Consider the following 15,812-nt stretch of genomic DNA (forward strand, 5'->3'; position numbering starts at 1 on the left):
AGTTTGTTTCTACATTGCAATTAAACTCTATACTATGGAGTTTTATTGTAGTATCAAAGAAGGAATATACACAATTGAATAGGCTATTAAAATACTCTTTTCGGGCCGGGAGTGGTGGCTCACTCCTGTAATCCTAGCACTCTGGGAGGCCTAGACGGGCGGATTGCTCGAGGTCAGGAGTTCAAAACCAGCCTGAGTAAGAGTGAGACCCTGTCTCTACTATTAATAGAAAGAAATCAATTGGCCAACTAATATATATACAAAAAATTAGCTGGACATGGTGGCGCATGCCTGTAGTCCCAGCTACTTGGGAGGCTGAGGCAGGAGGATCACTTGAGCCCAGGAGTTTGAGGTTGCTGTGAGCTAGGCTGACGCCATGGCACTCACTCTAGCCTGGGCAACAAAGCGAGACTCTGTCTCAAAAAAAAAAACTCTTTTCCAAGTATGTATCTTTGAGATAATTAATTTTCCTCATATATGTAAACCAAATAACATATTGCAACAAATGGAATTTAAAATATTTGTAAAAATGTAAAAACATGTGTAGTACACGCTATAATACTTGGGTGGCTGAGGTAGGATGATGACTTGAGCCCAGAAATTTGAGTCTGCAGTCTGTGACTTATGATCATGCCACTGTACTCCAACCTAGGTGATAGAGCAAGACCTCATCTTTAAAATATTTTGATTAAAAAATGAAAAGAAAAACAGTGAGCGCTTCTCATTAAAATTTCCTTTTTATTTCAGAAAAATGTTATTTTTTTATTAAAATGTTCTTTATCTTAACATGGATTTTTGTTTAAAATGAATTAATAGATATTTTAAAGATTTTTTAATTTTAATTTCTTTTTGGCAGATATCTATGTATATATCCTCCATAAACAAAAGCTGTTTGGGATTCTCTGTCATTTGCAAGAGTGTAAAGTTGTCTTGAGACTAGAAAGCCCAAGAATTGCTGGTTCTACTAGATAAGATTATCCTGCTGTTGGGAGACAAGGAAGGAATAGTCTTAGGACTTCTTTTTTTTTTTTTTACTTGTGTAAAGGAGAGAGATAACTGAAAAGGTGGTTATCAAGAGTATTAGTATAATAATATAGTAAATTGCCAAACTGAAAGGAATCAAGCCCTAGAATTCAGCAATTTTTAAAATTTATTTTCCCTTGTTTTCCTGTCTTTTACCAAATGTCACTTTTTCATCTTTTGGGTTTTTTTTTTATTGTTCATGCAGCTTTCCCTGTTAGGTCTCCCTGTCTTTCCCTCTCTCTCCTATTCCTCTCCTTTACTGCCACCACACAGACCCTCCTGCCTTCCATCCTTCTACCCAGAGTAGTCCTGTTAATTTCTTCCCTCATATTCTTCCTCATCTTTTGCCCCATTATGGTCTTCCCTGCAAAACTGATAGGCTTGCCACTCTTTCCCCTCAGCTCTGCCCTTTGGCCTTTCTTCTATCCAAGTTTCTTTTCATGTTATATTCTTCTTTGAAGGCCTGATTCAAATGCTTTTCTGTACATGAAATATTTCTCATATATCCTAAATGCCAATTTAGGAGGATTTTTTCCCCTAAGACTATGTATGCAGACTGTGATATCAACCAAATTGTGACTCCTCAGGTAACTAAGCATAGATAGGAATATTGTAGAAGGTATTCTGCAACTGGGTCAGTTGAATTTATGTGACTTTACATTACTCTTAATGTCCTGTTCTTAATTCATCCACAAAATGGACAAAAATAGTCAAGTATGGGTTTCAGACTATATACTTGTTCTTCAGACTTGTTTTCTAGCGGCAGACATTTTTCTAAATGAAATCTTACTCTGAATCTGAGCTCCAGTATACAATACAGATAAAAGGTGAGCTTTCCCACTTGAAGCAGGAGTCAGGTCTTAAGTACACGCTCTTTACACCCCTGAAAACAAAACTCCAGCTCTTATTTTAAGAGCCCGCTGTAGAGAATTATTGAGAAAGGGAAGAAATTGTATATGGAAATTGTCACAAAGGTATGTTGTTAGTAGGATTTTAAGAACTAAAAGAAGCAGGCGGGGCGTGGTGGTGCCTTTAATCCTAGCACTCTGGGAGGCCGAGGTGGGTGGACTGCTCAAGGTCAGGAATTTGAAACCAGCCTGAGCAAGAGCAAGAGCGAGACTCTGTCTCTACTATAAATAGAAAGAAATTAATTGGCCAACTAATATATATAGAAAAAATCAGCTGGGCATGGTGGCACATGCCTGTAGTCCCAGCTACTTGGGAGGGTGAGGCAGGAGGATCGCTTGAGCCCAGGAGTTTGAGGTTGCTGAGAGCTCAGCTGACGCCACGGCACTCACTGTAGCCTGGGCAACAGGGTGAGACTCTGTCTCAAAAAAAGAAAAAGAAACAAAGTGAGAACAAGATGAACTCAGACATATACTTTGCTAAGTCTTTACTCCTCAATTCCTCTTTAGGATAAAACTTGGACTTACATGTGTAAGCATAGTGTGTTTGAAGCATCCTCATTTCTGGCAGAAGATAAGGCGTATGTTGTATTTCCTAAATATGAATCTTTCTTCCCTGAAATACCTTATCTAGTATGTGCAACAATGAGGGTTTCAGAATCAGATACATAAATTATGAATCACTTTGAGTACAAAAATCTTTTAAGAAGTGAAAATTCATTGTCATTGTGATATACAATTAACCCAGTGTCTCAGAATTTGGATACAGAGGAGAGAACTTACAGTGAAATTTTGGTTACAAATCAAATAAAAGTCAAAGATAATACTGTGTTGGTGCAGATATTATTTATATCTTGAAATATCACTTAATAGTCATTACTACTACTAGATCTTATTTATGCATTACAAGGAAACATATATATCTATATCTCTTATTTTGCCCCAACATTTTGTTAATTATATCTTTTTTTTTTTTCAAGAGTGAGCAAGATGAACGTTAATTATATCTTAATGTAGTCGATGTCCTTATTATCTTATATATGAAGTTTATTCATATATAGATAGTATTCTGGATAAGGCCTGTAGGTGTTACAAGAGTGCCAAACACTTTGCTTAGGGTATAGAATCACATATATAGATAAGTGTCTTATCATAAAATTTTTTTTCTTTTTGGCAGCAAAATAAATGTACACCTATCTTGTTGAAAATACAAAATTGTGAAAAGTTAGTAATTTACAAAAAAGGGAAGGAACTAACCATATGGAGACACTAATTATGTATCATTAACGGCTAGGTGATTTATTAGTTAGGTGAGTTCTCAGACAGATGTGATTATTATTTATTATAGAAAATACCTCACTATTGAGGAAATTAAAGTTCAACAATGAAAGTGAATTCTCCAAGGTCATACTGTCTTACAGCTAGAATTCCAGCCTGAATCTGACATCAGTTAAAGCTTGTTCCCTTTATACTCTGTTCCTTGTGCATCATTAATATATTTTTTTGTGCAGTATGTTGTCTTCTAGTGAAGGAAATGAAAATGTATATGTGTGTGGATGTACGCATACATGAATTTTATAGTTTTGCCTCTCATCTCGTTGCCTTAACATAATTTTGCTAGTAATATCTTGTTTATTAGCTGTGAATCTAACAAACCTTAGGTTTGGGGTGGAGGTTTCAGGAACACTGGAGAGGGAATACTCTTGCAGAAAAGTCTTTCTGAGTAACTAAATTACTAAGCCCATTGCTGGGAGATAAATAATTGTTAGGAGCTGCTGAGCAAAAAGCTATTTCTGCTGGGTTTTTATACGCCTTATGGTCTGAGTGCCAGATTTTTTGATTCCCACAGGAGGCAGCCTTCTGTGCTGTGATTCTTGCCCTGCTGCTTTTCATCGTGAATGTCTGAACATTGATATCCCTGAAGGAAACTGGTATTGCAATGATTGTAAGGCAGGAAAAAAGCCACACTACAGAGAGATTGTCTGGGTAAAAGTTGGGCGATACAGGTAAGTAAAACAGCAGTCATTTTTTTTTTCACCATCCTGCTTCTCAGGAACTGTCAAGGTTTTTACCTTTTTATTTAATGATCTTCCTGATTAGTCATGGTACCCCTCCCCCTCCTCTCATTAAGTTTTCCTTATAAACCACAAAACCTAACTTTCTGATTTGTAATCATAGGAATAATACATGTTCTCTTTAGAATATTTATTAATGAAAACAAACCCATAATCTCACAAAAAAGATACATTTCAGGAAATTTATTTGCAAACAGGCCAACATGCCCCCAGCAAAATAATTGTCCTTAGGGTTTACACCCAGTTTTGTATATTTTGTTTTTTAAATTATTGAACACAGAATGTACAAAGAATATAACATGCATGATTTTAAGGAAAAACCTCCCAAAAGAAAAAGTCATTGTTAGTATTTTTGACTCTCTCTATGCCCTATCTGATTCCATTCTCTCCCCACCCCCATTGCTACCCACTGTACTAAATTTTCAGTTTTTTATTCTTTTGCCTTGCTGTTAGTGTTTACCACATGTATAATGTTTTGTTTTGCATGTTTTAGATCTTTATATAAAGAAAGTATTATTGATATATTTTCCTGCAACTTAACTTCATTCATTCACTTTTATGCCCTGAGAGTCATCATAGTTAGCATAGTGCTTTAGTTCAGTCATAGTTCACTGTTCTCACACGCTCCTTTATATAATCACACTATGTTGTGTAGTTCATGTGTCCATTTTCCTGTTTTTGTTTGTTTTTTTTTTAAAACAGAGTCTCACTCTGTTGCCCGGGCTAGAGTGCTCTGTGCCATCAGCCTAGCTCACAGCAACCTCCAACTCCTGGGCTCAAGCGATCCTCCTGCCTCTCAGCCTCCCGAGTAGCTGGGACTACAGGCATGCACCACCATGCCTGGCTAATTTCATTTTCCTGTTTGAACTATGAACATTTTGTCGGTCTTTCTTGGTTTACATACACAGGAGCTTCTCTAGGACATTCTCCAGAGCAAAATAGATCGGTACGGGGTGCAGGCTTCCAGCTCTAATAGCTGATGCCAAATTGTCTCCCTTAAAGTGATCGTATTATACTAACTTACTTATTTTTTTTCTTTCATTTCTTAGTATCATTTTTTAGTACTCCCAGTAATTTTTAATACTCTGAGTAATTGAGTAAGTGTAATTATTGAAAGTTTCCTTTTTAAAGACCAAATTGTCTTTCATTGTCTAGTGGTACCATGGCTACCACTATCAGTCCCTTGATTTAAAGTTTTTTATTCTTAAAGATATTCAGTGAACATTATAGTCATAAGTCTTTTTCATATCTCCAGGTAATTGATTTTAATAGATTCTTTAATAGATTCTTTGTGGAATAATTGAGTCTAAGGGAGCATACGCATGTTTGGGGGTGTGGACAGGTGTTTTCATGCTGTTAGAACACACTGCTTGTTTGTGCTCTAGTTAGGTTGTAAGAATGCCCTTACAACTTAAAGAATGGACTTTTCCTGTGAGCAGGCAGAAATTCCTATTCCTTATTATCTGTTTAAGTAGGTTATTTTCCTTGTGTCTAGCAGTCTTCTAGAGGTTTCTTCCCTTCTTTTCACCTCTCCCAGGTGGTGGCCAGCTGAGATTTGCCATCCTCGAGCTGTTCCTTCCAACATCGATAAGATGAGACATGATGTGGGCGAGTTCCCTGTCCTCTTCTTTGGGTCTAATGACTATCTGTGGACTCACCAGGCCCGAGTCTTCCCTTACATGGAGGGGGATGTGAGCAGCAAGGATAAGATGGGCAAAGGAGTAGATGGGACATATAAAAAAGGTAATTTTATCCTTTTTGTTTCTCAGGTCACCAACTATCTCTGTTGCCTGAGTATCTGTTCTGTGTTAAAATTCACATACATTCTATTCAGCAGCTGTGTTCTGTCTTGGGGGCATTATATGGCTGCAGGTACAGTATTTTGAAGGGAAGTTGACCCACATAACTCATTAATTTTGAGCCTAACCTTTCTATAATTGGAATTTCTTTGAGGGAGGTTTTTTTGCCTTATCAGTTGTTTTCTTATCATCTCATCAAGTAATGGAGTTCTGGAACTATTTTATAGAACAAACAAGATAGTTTGCTAGGCAAGAGCTCACATCTCCATATTATGAAGCCATAATTTGCTCTAAGGAGTTTAATTTTTGTTTCTTTGTTTTTTTCCTTTTTTGGTTTATTGGGAAGAAATAAAATTCACCAAACATTATAGAGCAAAGTAGTGAAGGTCACAGCATAGATACTATATATCAAGAGAAATTTTTGTAAGCTGGTTTAGCAGGGAAGCTGTATAGGGGTCGGAGGGGTGTCTCTTGTCTCAGCAGGGCTAATTTTACTTACCAGGTGGCTGAATCAGCTTTGAGCCATTGGTTTTCTCTTAACTATTTAATGGAGAGAGTTTGCTCTGAGAATTCAGTGGGATAATGAAAGTGAACCATCAGAGTACATAACTGATATCCCCTCTGTGATAATTATTAGGTTATTAAGTATGAAATGTCTAAGTGCTAAGTTTGACATTGATACCTCTGACATTTCACTTCGATTCTTCTTTTTTATGTTTAATGTGAAAATACATCCTCAGTCTTTCAAATGTACGTTTTGGCTTGTGATTATCTTTAATTTTTTTTTTAAAGAGCAATTTTTGTGAGCCCATGGGTAAGTTTAAAATTCATGTTATTTTCAAATGCATTCTGTGGTCAAAACAATGCAGTGCAGACAGCTTGAAATAACAGTGAAGTGTTTGAGAGGATGTGCCTAATGGAGGCACAGTACGTCGATAGTTTGAGAAATTCTGTTCTAGTGATTTTAATCTTGAAATGTGCCACGTGGGTGACCCGAGACCAGGTTGGATAATGATGAGCTGAAAGCTGTAGTGGAAGCAAATCCATCTCAACCTATGTGTGAATTAGCAGGAAGGCTTGACATCACTATTCCAACAATATTGGACTATTTGAAACTAATTGGCAATGAATTTAAACGAATGTCAGAAGAGAAACTTTCTCGAAGCTCGCTTTTCTTTGCTCTCATGACATAAAGGTGAACCATTTCTATACCGTATTGTTACGTGTGATTGAAAAATGGATTCTTTTTGATAATCGCAGGTGTTTGGCACAATGATTGGATAAAGATGAAGTGCCAAAACAGTCCCAAACTGAATATTCATCATAAAAAGCTAATGGTGTCTTTTGGGTGGTCCAGTGCTGGTATTATCTACTACATCTTCATGAAACACGGTCAATCAATCACAGAGGACGTCTACTACAACCATTTGGATGAAATGCTGGGGATGCTTGCCATTAAGTAGCCAAGATGGATCACTAGAGACAGGCCAGTCCTCTTGCAAGACAACACTCCAGCCACGTGTCAGACAAACACCACTGACTCCAACTACGGAAGCTGGACTTGGAGACTCCCTGTCATCTACCATATTCACCAGACCTTGTACCTGTCAACTGACTACCACTTCTTCCAGGCTTTTGACCACTTCTTGCAAGGAAAAATATCCAATTCTCAACAAGCTGTGGAAACTGCCTTTCATGATTTTATCTCCACTCATTCTCTAGGCTTCTTTGGTGGTATAAACAAGCTATGGTTAAGATGCCAAAACTGTGTTGACAGTTTAGGTGCATACTTTAATTCTATTGCTTCTTGTTTGAGATATAATAAACTACACTTTTGATCCAAAATTGGACATTTCATATTTAATGACCTAATACCTTCTTCCTTTAGCTGGCCTTTGAAAGGCAACATATCTTTTTCTGTTGCATATATTTGGACATTAAAGTACAGACAGTCTCCAACTTACTGTGGTTCAACATAAGGTTTTACAATGATGTAAAGTGATACACGTTCATTATGCTCTTCAGCTTATCTTGGGATGATGTCCAGGAGTGTCCGTATAAAATTTTATCTGCAGGATGAGATGAAATGAGATTCTAAGCAGGTGAAACTTCCTGGGTAGGGAATGGGAGTGATGTCCATAGGGAAAAAGGTCAATAAAACTTTGTTTTCCGTATGTTATTTTAGTACCTACTCACTTATTTGTTCTCTAGTTTCTGTACGAAGATATATGGGTACTATCAGTGCTGTTATTAAGTCAGTAATACTTAATATTATATGTTATCAGTACTAATATTATAGGAGCTTAGATCTTGAGTCTTGTCATCTCAGAGGTTGGGGACCAAGTGACCAACATTTCTGCACAGAGCTGGCCACCATAGATGCTGGGGAAAAGAGGGAGTGTATATAAGGTCTCAAGTCTAAGCCTGCTGAAGCTCTGGGATTCTGCTTCCACTAGGAGCTGTCCTTTGACTTCTAGGAAAACATGTTGTGGAGACAGCATCTTGCTCTACTGCCCAGGCTGGAGTGCAGTGGTGCGATCACAGCTCCCTACAGCCACGAATTCCTGGGCTCAAATGATAGAAACACATGTTTTTAAAGGGGGAATTGACATAGATACCAGAATGCCATTCAGTGAATATTGTGGCATAAATGTTCATGGTATATGCTTTGACATAAAGCAAGAGAAAGCTTGACTAAGCTGGGGGTTGAAGTTTAAAAATCATAGATGCCTTCTTTCCTAAGTGACACTTTGAAGAATGAACCGTAATAATAGTTAACCATTTATTTGCCAGGCCCTGTTCAGTGTTAGATGTTTTCTGCTTTAAGTCCTTATGGCAACCCTGTGATGTAGATACCATCCTCATTTTGCAGATGAGGGAACTGAGGTATATGAAAGTTAAATTACTTGCCCAAGATCCCAGTGCCAGTAAGTAATAGAGAAATGTTTCGGACTCTGACAGTTGGGCTCCAGAATCCAAACTCTTAACCCCTACACTGATTATGAATAAAGGAAGGTACTTTAGAATGTAGGAAGAATGCCTGACAAAAACAAGGTGAATTAAGAAAAAAGGCCGGGCGCGGTGGCTCACGCCTGTAATCCTAGCTCTCTGGGAGGCCGAGACGGGCGGATTGCTCAAGGTCAGGAGTTCGAAACCAGCCTGAGCAAGAGCAAGACCTCGTCTCTACTATAAATACAAAGAAATTAATTGGCCAACTAATATATATAGAAAAAATTAGCCGGGCATGGTGGCGCATGCCTGTAGTCCCAGCTACTCGGGAGGCTGAGGCAGGAGGATCGCTTGAACCCAGGAGTTTGAGGTTGCTGTGAGCTAGGCTGACGCCACGGCACTCTAGCCTGGGCAAACAAGTGAGACTCTGTCTAAAAAAAAAAAAAAAAAGAAAGAAAAAAAATATTTTTGAATAATAAATAAAATGTATCAAGAATATAAGTCAGGTGTAGTAGCTCATGCCTGTAATCACAGCACTTTGGAAGGCTGAGGTGGGAAGATTGCTTGAGCCCAGGAGTTCAGGACCAGCCTGAGCAATAGCAAGATCCTGTCTCTACAGAAAGTAAAAGAAAAATCAGCTGGGCGTGGTGGCATGGCACCTGTTTTCCTAGCTGCTTGGAAGGCTGGCACAGGAAGGTTGCTGGAGCCCAGGAGTTTGAGGTCACAGTTAGCTGTGATCACACCGCTGTGCTCCAGCCTGGGTGACAGACCAAGACTGTCTTCTTCCCCCACCCCCCAAAAATACCGCAGTGTGAAAGCATGTGTTGACACTAACATGCTGAGTTAGCACCTCCAAATATTAGCTGTACTTTAAGCATATTATTAGGGAGCCTAAAAAAGATAAGTAAGTTACATGGTCAAAGCAGGGTTTTAGAAAATTCAATCGGGATTTGATTATTGGGATCATTAAAAGGTGAGAGCTATAGCCAGGAAGGTCAGTGAGATGGTTTTAGTTTTAGTTAGAGATGACCAGACTCTAAGGGAATTGTTCATGGAAGCTGGGGGAGGGATGTTGTACAGCAGATAGACTAGGTAGGACATGCTGAATGATAGGATGAGGGAAGAATGTATTTTAGGATAATTTAGAGGAAGAACTCTATGTAACACAAAATCTGCCAGGCTGTTACAAGGAATTGGAGAAAAGAGGATGGGACAGGGGAGATTTTTGTGATAGAATTGACAGCATGAGGAATGCCACAGAGAGGAAAGAGGGAAGAATTAGAATTCTCAGTTTTTTATCTCGCTGAAGAATAATGGATTAAAATTTTGTTTTAAGTGGAGAAGTATGAGGATCTTAAGATTTTGTTGGACTTTTCAGATAATGTTTTAAGCATAATAAAGTACAAGTCTTAAATGTAGAATTGATAAGATCTGTGCATCATTGGAGCTAGTACTTGATGTTCACAGAATGAGTCTTAGCAAAGAGTAGGACAGTTTCTCTACGGAATAGGCAAGAAGGAGAGCAAAACTTCAGCTTATATTTCTGCCAGAGGAGAGTGAGCATGTTGCCTGGGGCACCTAGGAACTAGAATGTTTCTGGAAGCTTGAGCTTGGGGACTGAAAAAAAATTTAGGTTTAAAGGCATTGGTTTTGCTGAGCAAATGAAGTTTTGTTGTTAGGAGATGGTATCTGTGGGCTTTTTCAAGCCATTTAGTGTTGTTTTTTTGTTTTGAGATAGAGTCTCACTTTGTTGCCCCTGCTAAAGTGCCATGGTGTCAGCCTAGCTCACAGCAACGTCAAACTCCTGGGTTCAAGCTGGAACTACAGGCATGTGCCACCGTGCCCGGCTAATTTTTTTCTATGTATTTTTTTAGTTGGGCAATTAATTTCTTTCTATTTTTAGTAGAGACGAGTCTCGCTCTTGCTCAGGCTGGTCTTGAACCCCTGAGCTCAAGGATCCATCCACCTCGGCCTCCCAGAGTGCTAGAATTACAGGTGTGAGCCACCATGCCCAGCCCATTTAGTTGTTTTTTTGTTTTTTCCTCTAAGCTATGGTAGTCTGCATTAATACCATTTAGTTATGGATTATGTTTTATCTAATTGCCATGTATTAATACCCTTGGAACTTTATAATCTGTTTTAACATAGGTGTCATGTGTATTCTTTTTCATAAAGTGTTGGCTGATTTTGGTCTAAAACATGAAATTTCTCCAACTGAAGGGGAGTGGAATAAAAGCAAAATAACTTAGTCCAGAAATTTTTAAGTGACTTGTCCTGTGTGTCTTCTTAGCTCTTCAGGAAGCTGCAGCAAGGTTTGAGGAGTTAAAGGCCCAAAAAGAGCTAAGACAGCTACAAGAAGACCGAAAGAATGATAAGAAGCCACCACCTTATAAACATATCAAGGTGAGACAAAATCTCCAGGAGAGATGCTGTATAGCTTACCCTTTTCCTTATTTGTTCATGATGAGGATGGAAGCATAAGCACAGTTGCTTTTAGGCAGAGGTTTGAACTTAAGAGAAGATAGTAAAAAAGTACCAGAGCACCATTCCTGGCATATTGCAGTCTTTGTTCTACTGCCTTGGAATGTCCTCTCATACAAGTGGATTAGATTTCTGTTCACAGAGCATCTTATATTTTGAAAGGGACCAAAGAGCCATGATGAAAAATGATAAATGGGCCGGGCGTGGTGGCTCACGCCTGTAATCCTAACACTCTGGGAGGCTGAGGTGGGCAGATTGCTCAAGGTCAGGAGTTTGAAACCAGCCTGAGTGAGACCCCGTCTCTACTAAAAATAGAAAGAAATTAATTGACCAACTAAAAATATATAGTCCACTGGACCCAGATTTAAGTGGTAATGACTATTTTACCAGGTAAGTTGAGGTTAGGTACACCTCCCATTAATTCTCCTGAACTTAGTAATAGTAGTCATATTGCTCACCCAAAACATGTTCAGTATCAGCCATTACCAAGAAAACTTACCATATTACTCACACTAACTCAAGGCCATTTATCATTTTTATTTTTTATTATTTATTTATTTATTTTGAGACAGGGTCTCACTTTGTTCCCCAGGCTAGAGTGAGTACCGTGGCATCAGCCTAGCTCACAGCAACCTCAGTCTCCTGGGCTCAGGCGATCCTCCTGCCTCAGCCTCCCGAGTAGCTGGGACTACAGGCATGCGCCACCATGCCCGGCTAATTTTTTATATATATTAGTTGGCCAATTAATTTCTTTCTATTTATAGTAGAGACGGGGTCTCACTCTTGCTCAGGCTGGTTTCAAACTCCTGACCTCGAGCAATCTGCCCACCTCAGCCTCCTGGAGTGTTAGGATTACAGGCGTGAGCCACCCTTTTATGTCATTTATATGAACGATTTACAGAAGTAAAAATAAAGGAACAGTGAAGAACAAATTTGTTAGACATTTTAATATTTACTAAAATCTCTTTTTATCTGATAAATTGTTTTAATACCCAAGCATCATAAAACATTAAAGAATATTAGCCCTGTTAGCAAAATGGGGTGGCCTAGGCTCTTGTTGCAAAATATTTGTGATCACATCATTCTTGCATGGGAATACCCTATTTCATTTTTGTCCTTAGAAATGTAATTTTTATTTTTTTTTTTTTAGTTTTTAAAGTCTGATATTCTGAGACTTTACTTGGAGATCAATTTCAGCACCATCTTTACAATCTATTTTGTTTAAAGTATGTCCCAAATATTGCATCGGACACACTTCACAACTATAAAACTATCTGAAATTCGAAATTAACTAAGTATCTTAGTTAAGTATCTGATAACTGTACTAAAAGCAGACCACAAAGGTATCAAAAGTATGACAGTTTATTTCACTATTTCATTGTGCTTATATATATATAAATGCATTTTCATTTTTAGAATTATTTTACTCTTTTTCAACATAGTTGTGAATCGTTGAGTAATAATGCATAACGATTAAATAGTAAAATGGTATTAAAATATAGGAAATTTAAGAACGTAAATTTCCATATTATATCTTAGATTTATAAAAGGGGTCCAATGAGCAACTTTCATGTTTCACAGTAAGTTATTCCTTTAAATAAGTAAATTTTCGTTTTGATCTTTGGAAGACCTCTAAGAAGGAATAAAAGTCATGAAATACCAATCCTTACAAATAATTAAAACTGCTGAAAGTCAGAATTTCAAACCTATAATTGGGTCCAAATGCCCTCTGCTGATACCCTGAGAGCTAAATGGAGTTATTGTATATGAAGGCATAACACCAGGGAGTAGATAGGCCTCAGAAAAGGAAAGAAATCCTGCTCACACAGTCTTGGCTGACAGATAACCACAAAGTAGGCATTTTAGAGAAGCACATCAACTGTATTGAGCTATTGAGAGAACAATTCCTGTGAATGGTTTCGTCACAAAATTTAGTGGCTAACTTTTTCCTCTGCTTTTATTTTCCTCCAAAACATTTCCAGCAAAAGGATCTTGGCAAACTATGGTTCGTGGGCCAATATGGTCTACATATTTACGTAATGCCCATGAGCTCAGGGCAACTTTTACATTTTTTTTAACGGTTAACAAAGAAAAATTATTTTTTGACACATGAGGATTATGTGAAATTCAGCTTTTATAACCTGGGTGACATGGTGGTACCCTGTCTCTGCAGAAAATTTGAAAATTAGCTGTGCATGGGGGAATGTGCCTATAGTTTCAGCTTCTTCGGAGGCTGAGGCAGGATGATTACTTGAGCTTAGGAGTTTGAGGCTGCAGTGAGTTGTGATCATGCCACTGCACCCCAGCCTAGGTAACAGAGCAAAATCTAATCTCTTTTAAAATTTTTTAAAAATAAAGAAATTCACCTTGCACATTGTTTATGGATGCTTGCTTTCCTACTACCGTGGCAGAGTTGAGCTGCCTATATCAGAGATCTATGGCCTGCAGAGCTGGAAGTATTTATTGTCAATCCCTGATTTAGAGTGAGAGTTTACTTGCAGTTACATATCTGTCTTTGTTCTTACTTAACTATGTGGGTTTGTTTTTGTTCTCATTTTGCTTTATGATGTGTTAGGCAAGAAATTTATTTTTGGATTAATAACAGCTATGGTCAGATGTTACAAAAAATGATTAAAACACATACTTTTGTATGTGGAGTACAAAGGAGAGAAAGGGAGTAGGATGAACCTTCGTGGAGAAATATGGTCAGGTAAATGCCTTGGATCAGAAGTCAGTGTTCAGTCCGGGCACGGTGGCTCACACCTGCAATCTTAGCACTCTAGGAGGCTGAGGTGGGCTAATTGCACAAGGTCAGGAGTTCAAAACCAGCCTGAGTAAGAGCGAGACCCCATCTCTACTAAAAATAGTAAGAAATTAATTGACCAATAAAAATATGTATACAAAAAATTAGCCAGGCATGGGGGCGCATGCTAGCTACTCAGGAGGCTGAGGCAGGAGGATTGCTTGAGCCCAGGAGTTGGAGGTTGCTGTGAGCTAGGTTGACACCATGGCACTCTAGCCAGGCAACAGAGTGAGATTCTGACTCAAGAAAAAAGAAGTCAGTGTTCAGAGGCCCTATTTAGGACCTGTAGTCTTGTGTGTGACTGAGTCGTTAACTGTTGTCTTTCATCCCCTTAGAAGTTGCTTTACTTATTATGTCTGTGGCTTCCAGTTTTATGTGGTGAGAATATTCCTCCATTAACAAGAAGTTTAAAGTTTTCACCAACGTTTTAAAGAATCTAGGAACATACCTGGCAGTGAGTCTTGGGTCCTTTTTAGTTTTTATAGAGAAATGGTTTGAGGACAGTGTATTTCCAGATTGTGTAGATTTTATTACATTGTTAGAGAAGAGGGGGCAGTCAGTAAAGTGCCAGGAATGAAAGCATTTGAGAATTTAGAGGAATTAAATAACTTTTAAAAATTTATTTTTATTTATTTATTTATCATTTTTGAGATAGTGTCTTGCTCTGTAGCCCTGGGTAGAGGACAGTAGCGTCCTCATAACTTACTGCAACTTCAAACTCTTGGGCTGAAGTGATCCTCTTTCTTCAACCTCTAGAGTAGTTGGGACTACGGGGTGATTTTTCTATTTTTAGTAGAGAGGAGAGGGTCTCCTACTTGCTCAGGCTGGTCTTGAACTCCTGATCTCAAGCATTCCTCCCACCTTACTTCCTAGAGTGCTAGGGTTATAAACATGAGTCATCTTGCCTGGCCAACATTTTTTTAACTGGGCAGACGCCAGCCCCCCCAAACCAGAATAAGTTCAGAGAAACTGCCAGAAATAACTTTTTAAGTAATAGTGATTTTTAGATTGATCAGAATTAGTAATCTAGGTTATTTGATATGATGGAAACAATTATAAAGTATGTTAAAAGAAAGGAAGAAAGAATTCAATTATATCTAACATGTTTAAGAGGCTTCTAGACTCTGTGTTACACCTCTACATAGATTTCTGATTCTCCCAACAATCTCACAAGTATTGTAATTTATCCAAATCACAGAATTCCTGAATTCACAATTTTATTTTTTATTTAGGTGGTTTTGTTTGTTTGTTGTTGAGATGGGGTCTCTCCCTGTCACCCAGGCTAGAGTGCAGTGGTGTTGTCAAAGCTCATTGCAACCTTATACTCTTGGGCTGAAGTGATCCTCCTGCCTCAGCCTCCCAAGTAGCTGAGTCTATGGGCAAGGGCCACAATGGCCGGCTAATTTTTTTTTGTAGAGACAGGGTTTCAAACTCTTGGCTTCAAGTGATTCTCCTCCCTTGGCTTCCCAGAGTAGTGCTAGGATTAGCTCACAGGGGTGAGCTACCACACCTGGTCTGAATAGTGAAATTTTAAGTTTGGATTATGTCTTTGAAGACTCAATTTGAATGTTCCCACCGAGCTATCAAGTAGGGGACACTCGTTCCTATGCACAAATCCATCACTGTATTGGAATATCTTTTTTTTTCCCTCAGCATTCTTGTTAGTATATGTAAAAACTATATAAATGGCTTTGGTCTCACAGCAGCTATTTGACCTCCATGTTTTGTTTCACCTAATTTTCACTATTTTTCAGCACTAAATAAATGCATGAGTAAC

General features: G+C 38.3%; 1 protein-coding gene across 8 annotated transcripts in view; it reads left to right on the forward strand.

Moving 5' to 3' along the window:
• The window catches only part of NSD1 (nuclear receptor binding SET domain protein 1), a 158,908-nt gene that overhangs the window by 122,688 nt on the left and 20,408 nt on the right, over nucleotides 1-15,812 (forward strand). For all 8 annotated transcript variants that reach the window (XM_075998474.1, XM_012787320.3, XM_012787318.3 and 5 more), the window contains 3 exons: nucleotides 3,778-3,934; nucleotides 5,541-5,746; nucleotides 11,042-11,154. In XM_075998474.1, the coding sequence (XP_075854589.1) occupies nucleotides 3,778-3,934; nucleotides 5,541-5,746; nucleotides 11,042-11,154 (476 nt within the window). The remainder of the gene's footprint in view (nucleotides 1-3,777; nucleotides 3,935-5,540; nucleotides 5,747-11,041; nucleotides 11,155-15,812) is intronic.

Source organism: Microcebus murinus, chromosome 28 (genome assembly GCF_040939455.1).
Source record: "Microcebus murinus isolate Inina chromosome 28, M.murinus_Inina_mat1.0, whole genome shotgun sequence".
NCBI classification, from domain to species: Eukaryota; Metazoa; Chordata; class Mammalia; order Primates; family Cheirogaleidae; genus Microcebus; species Microcebus murinus.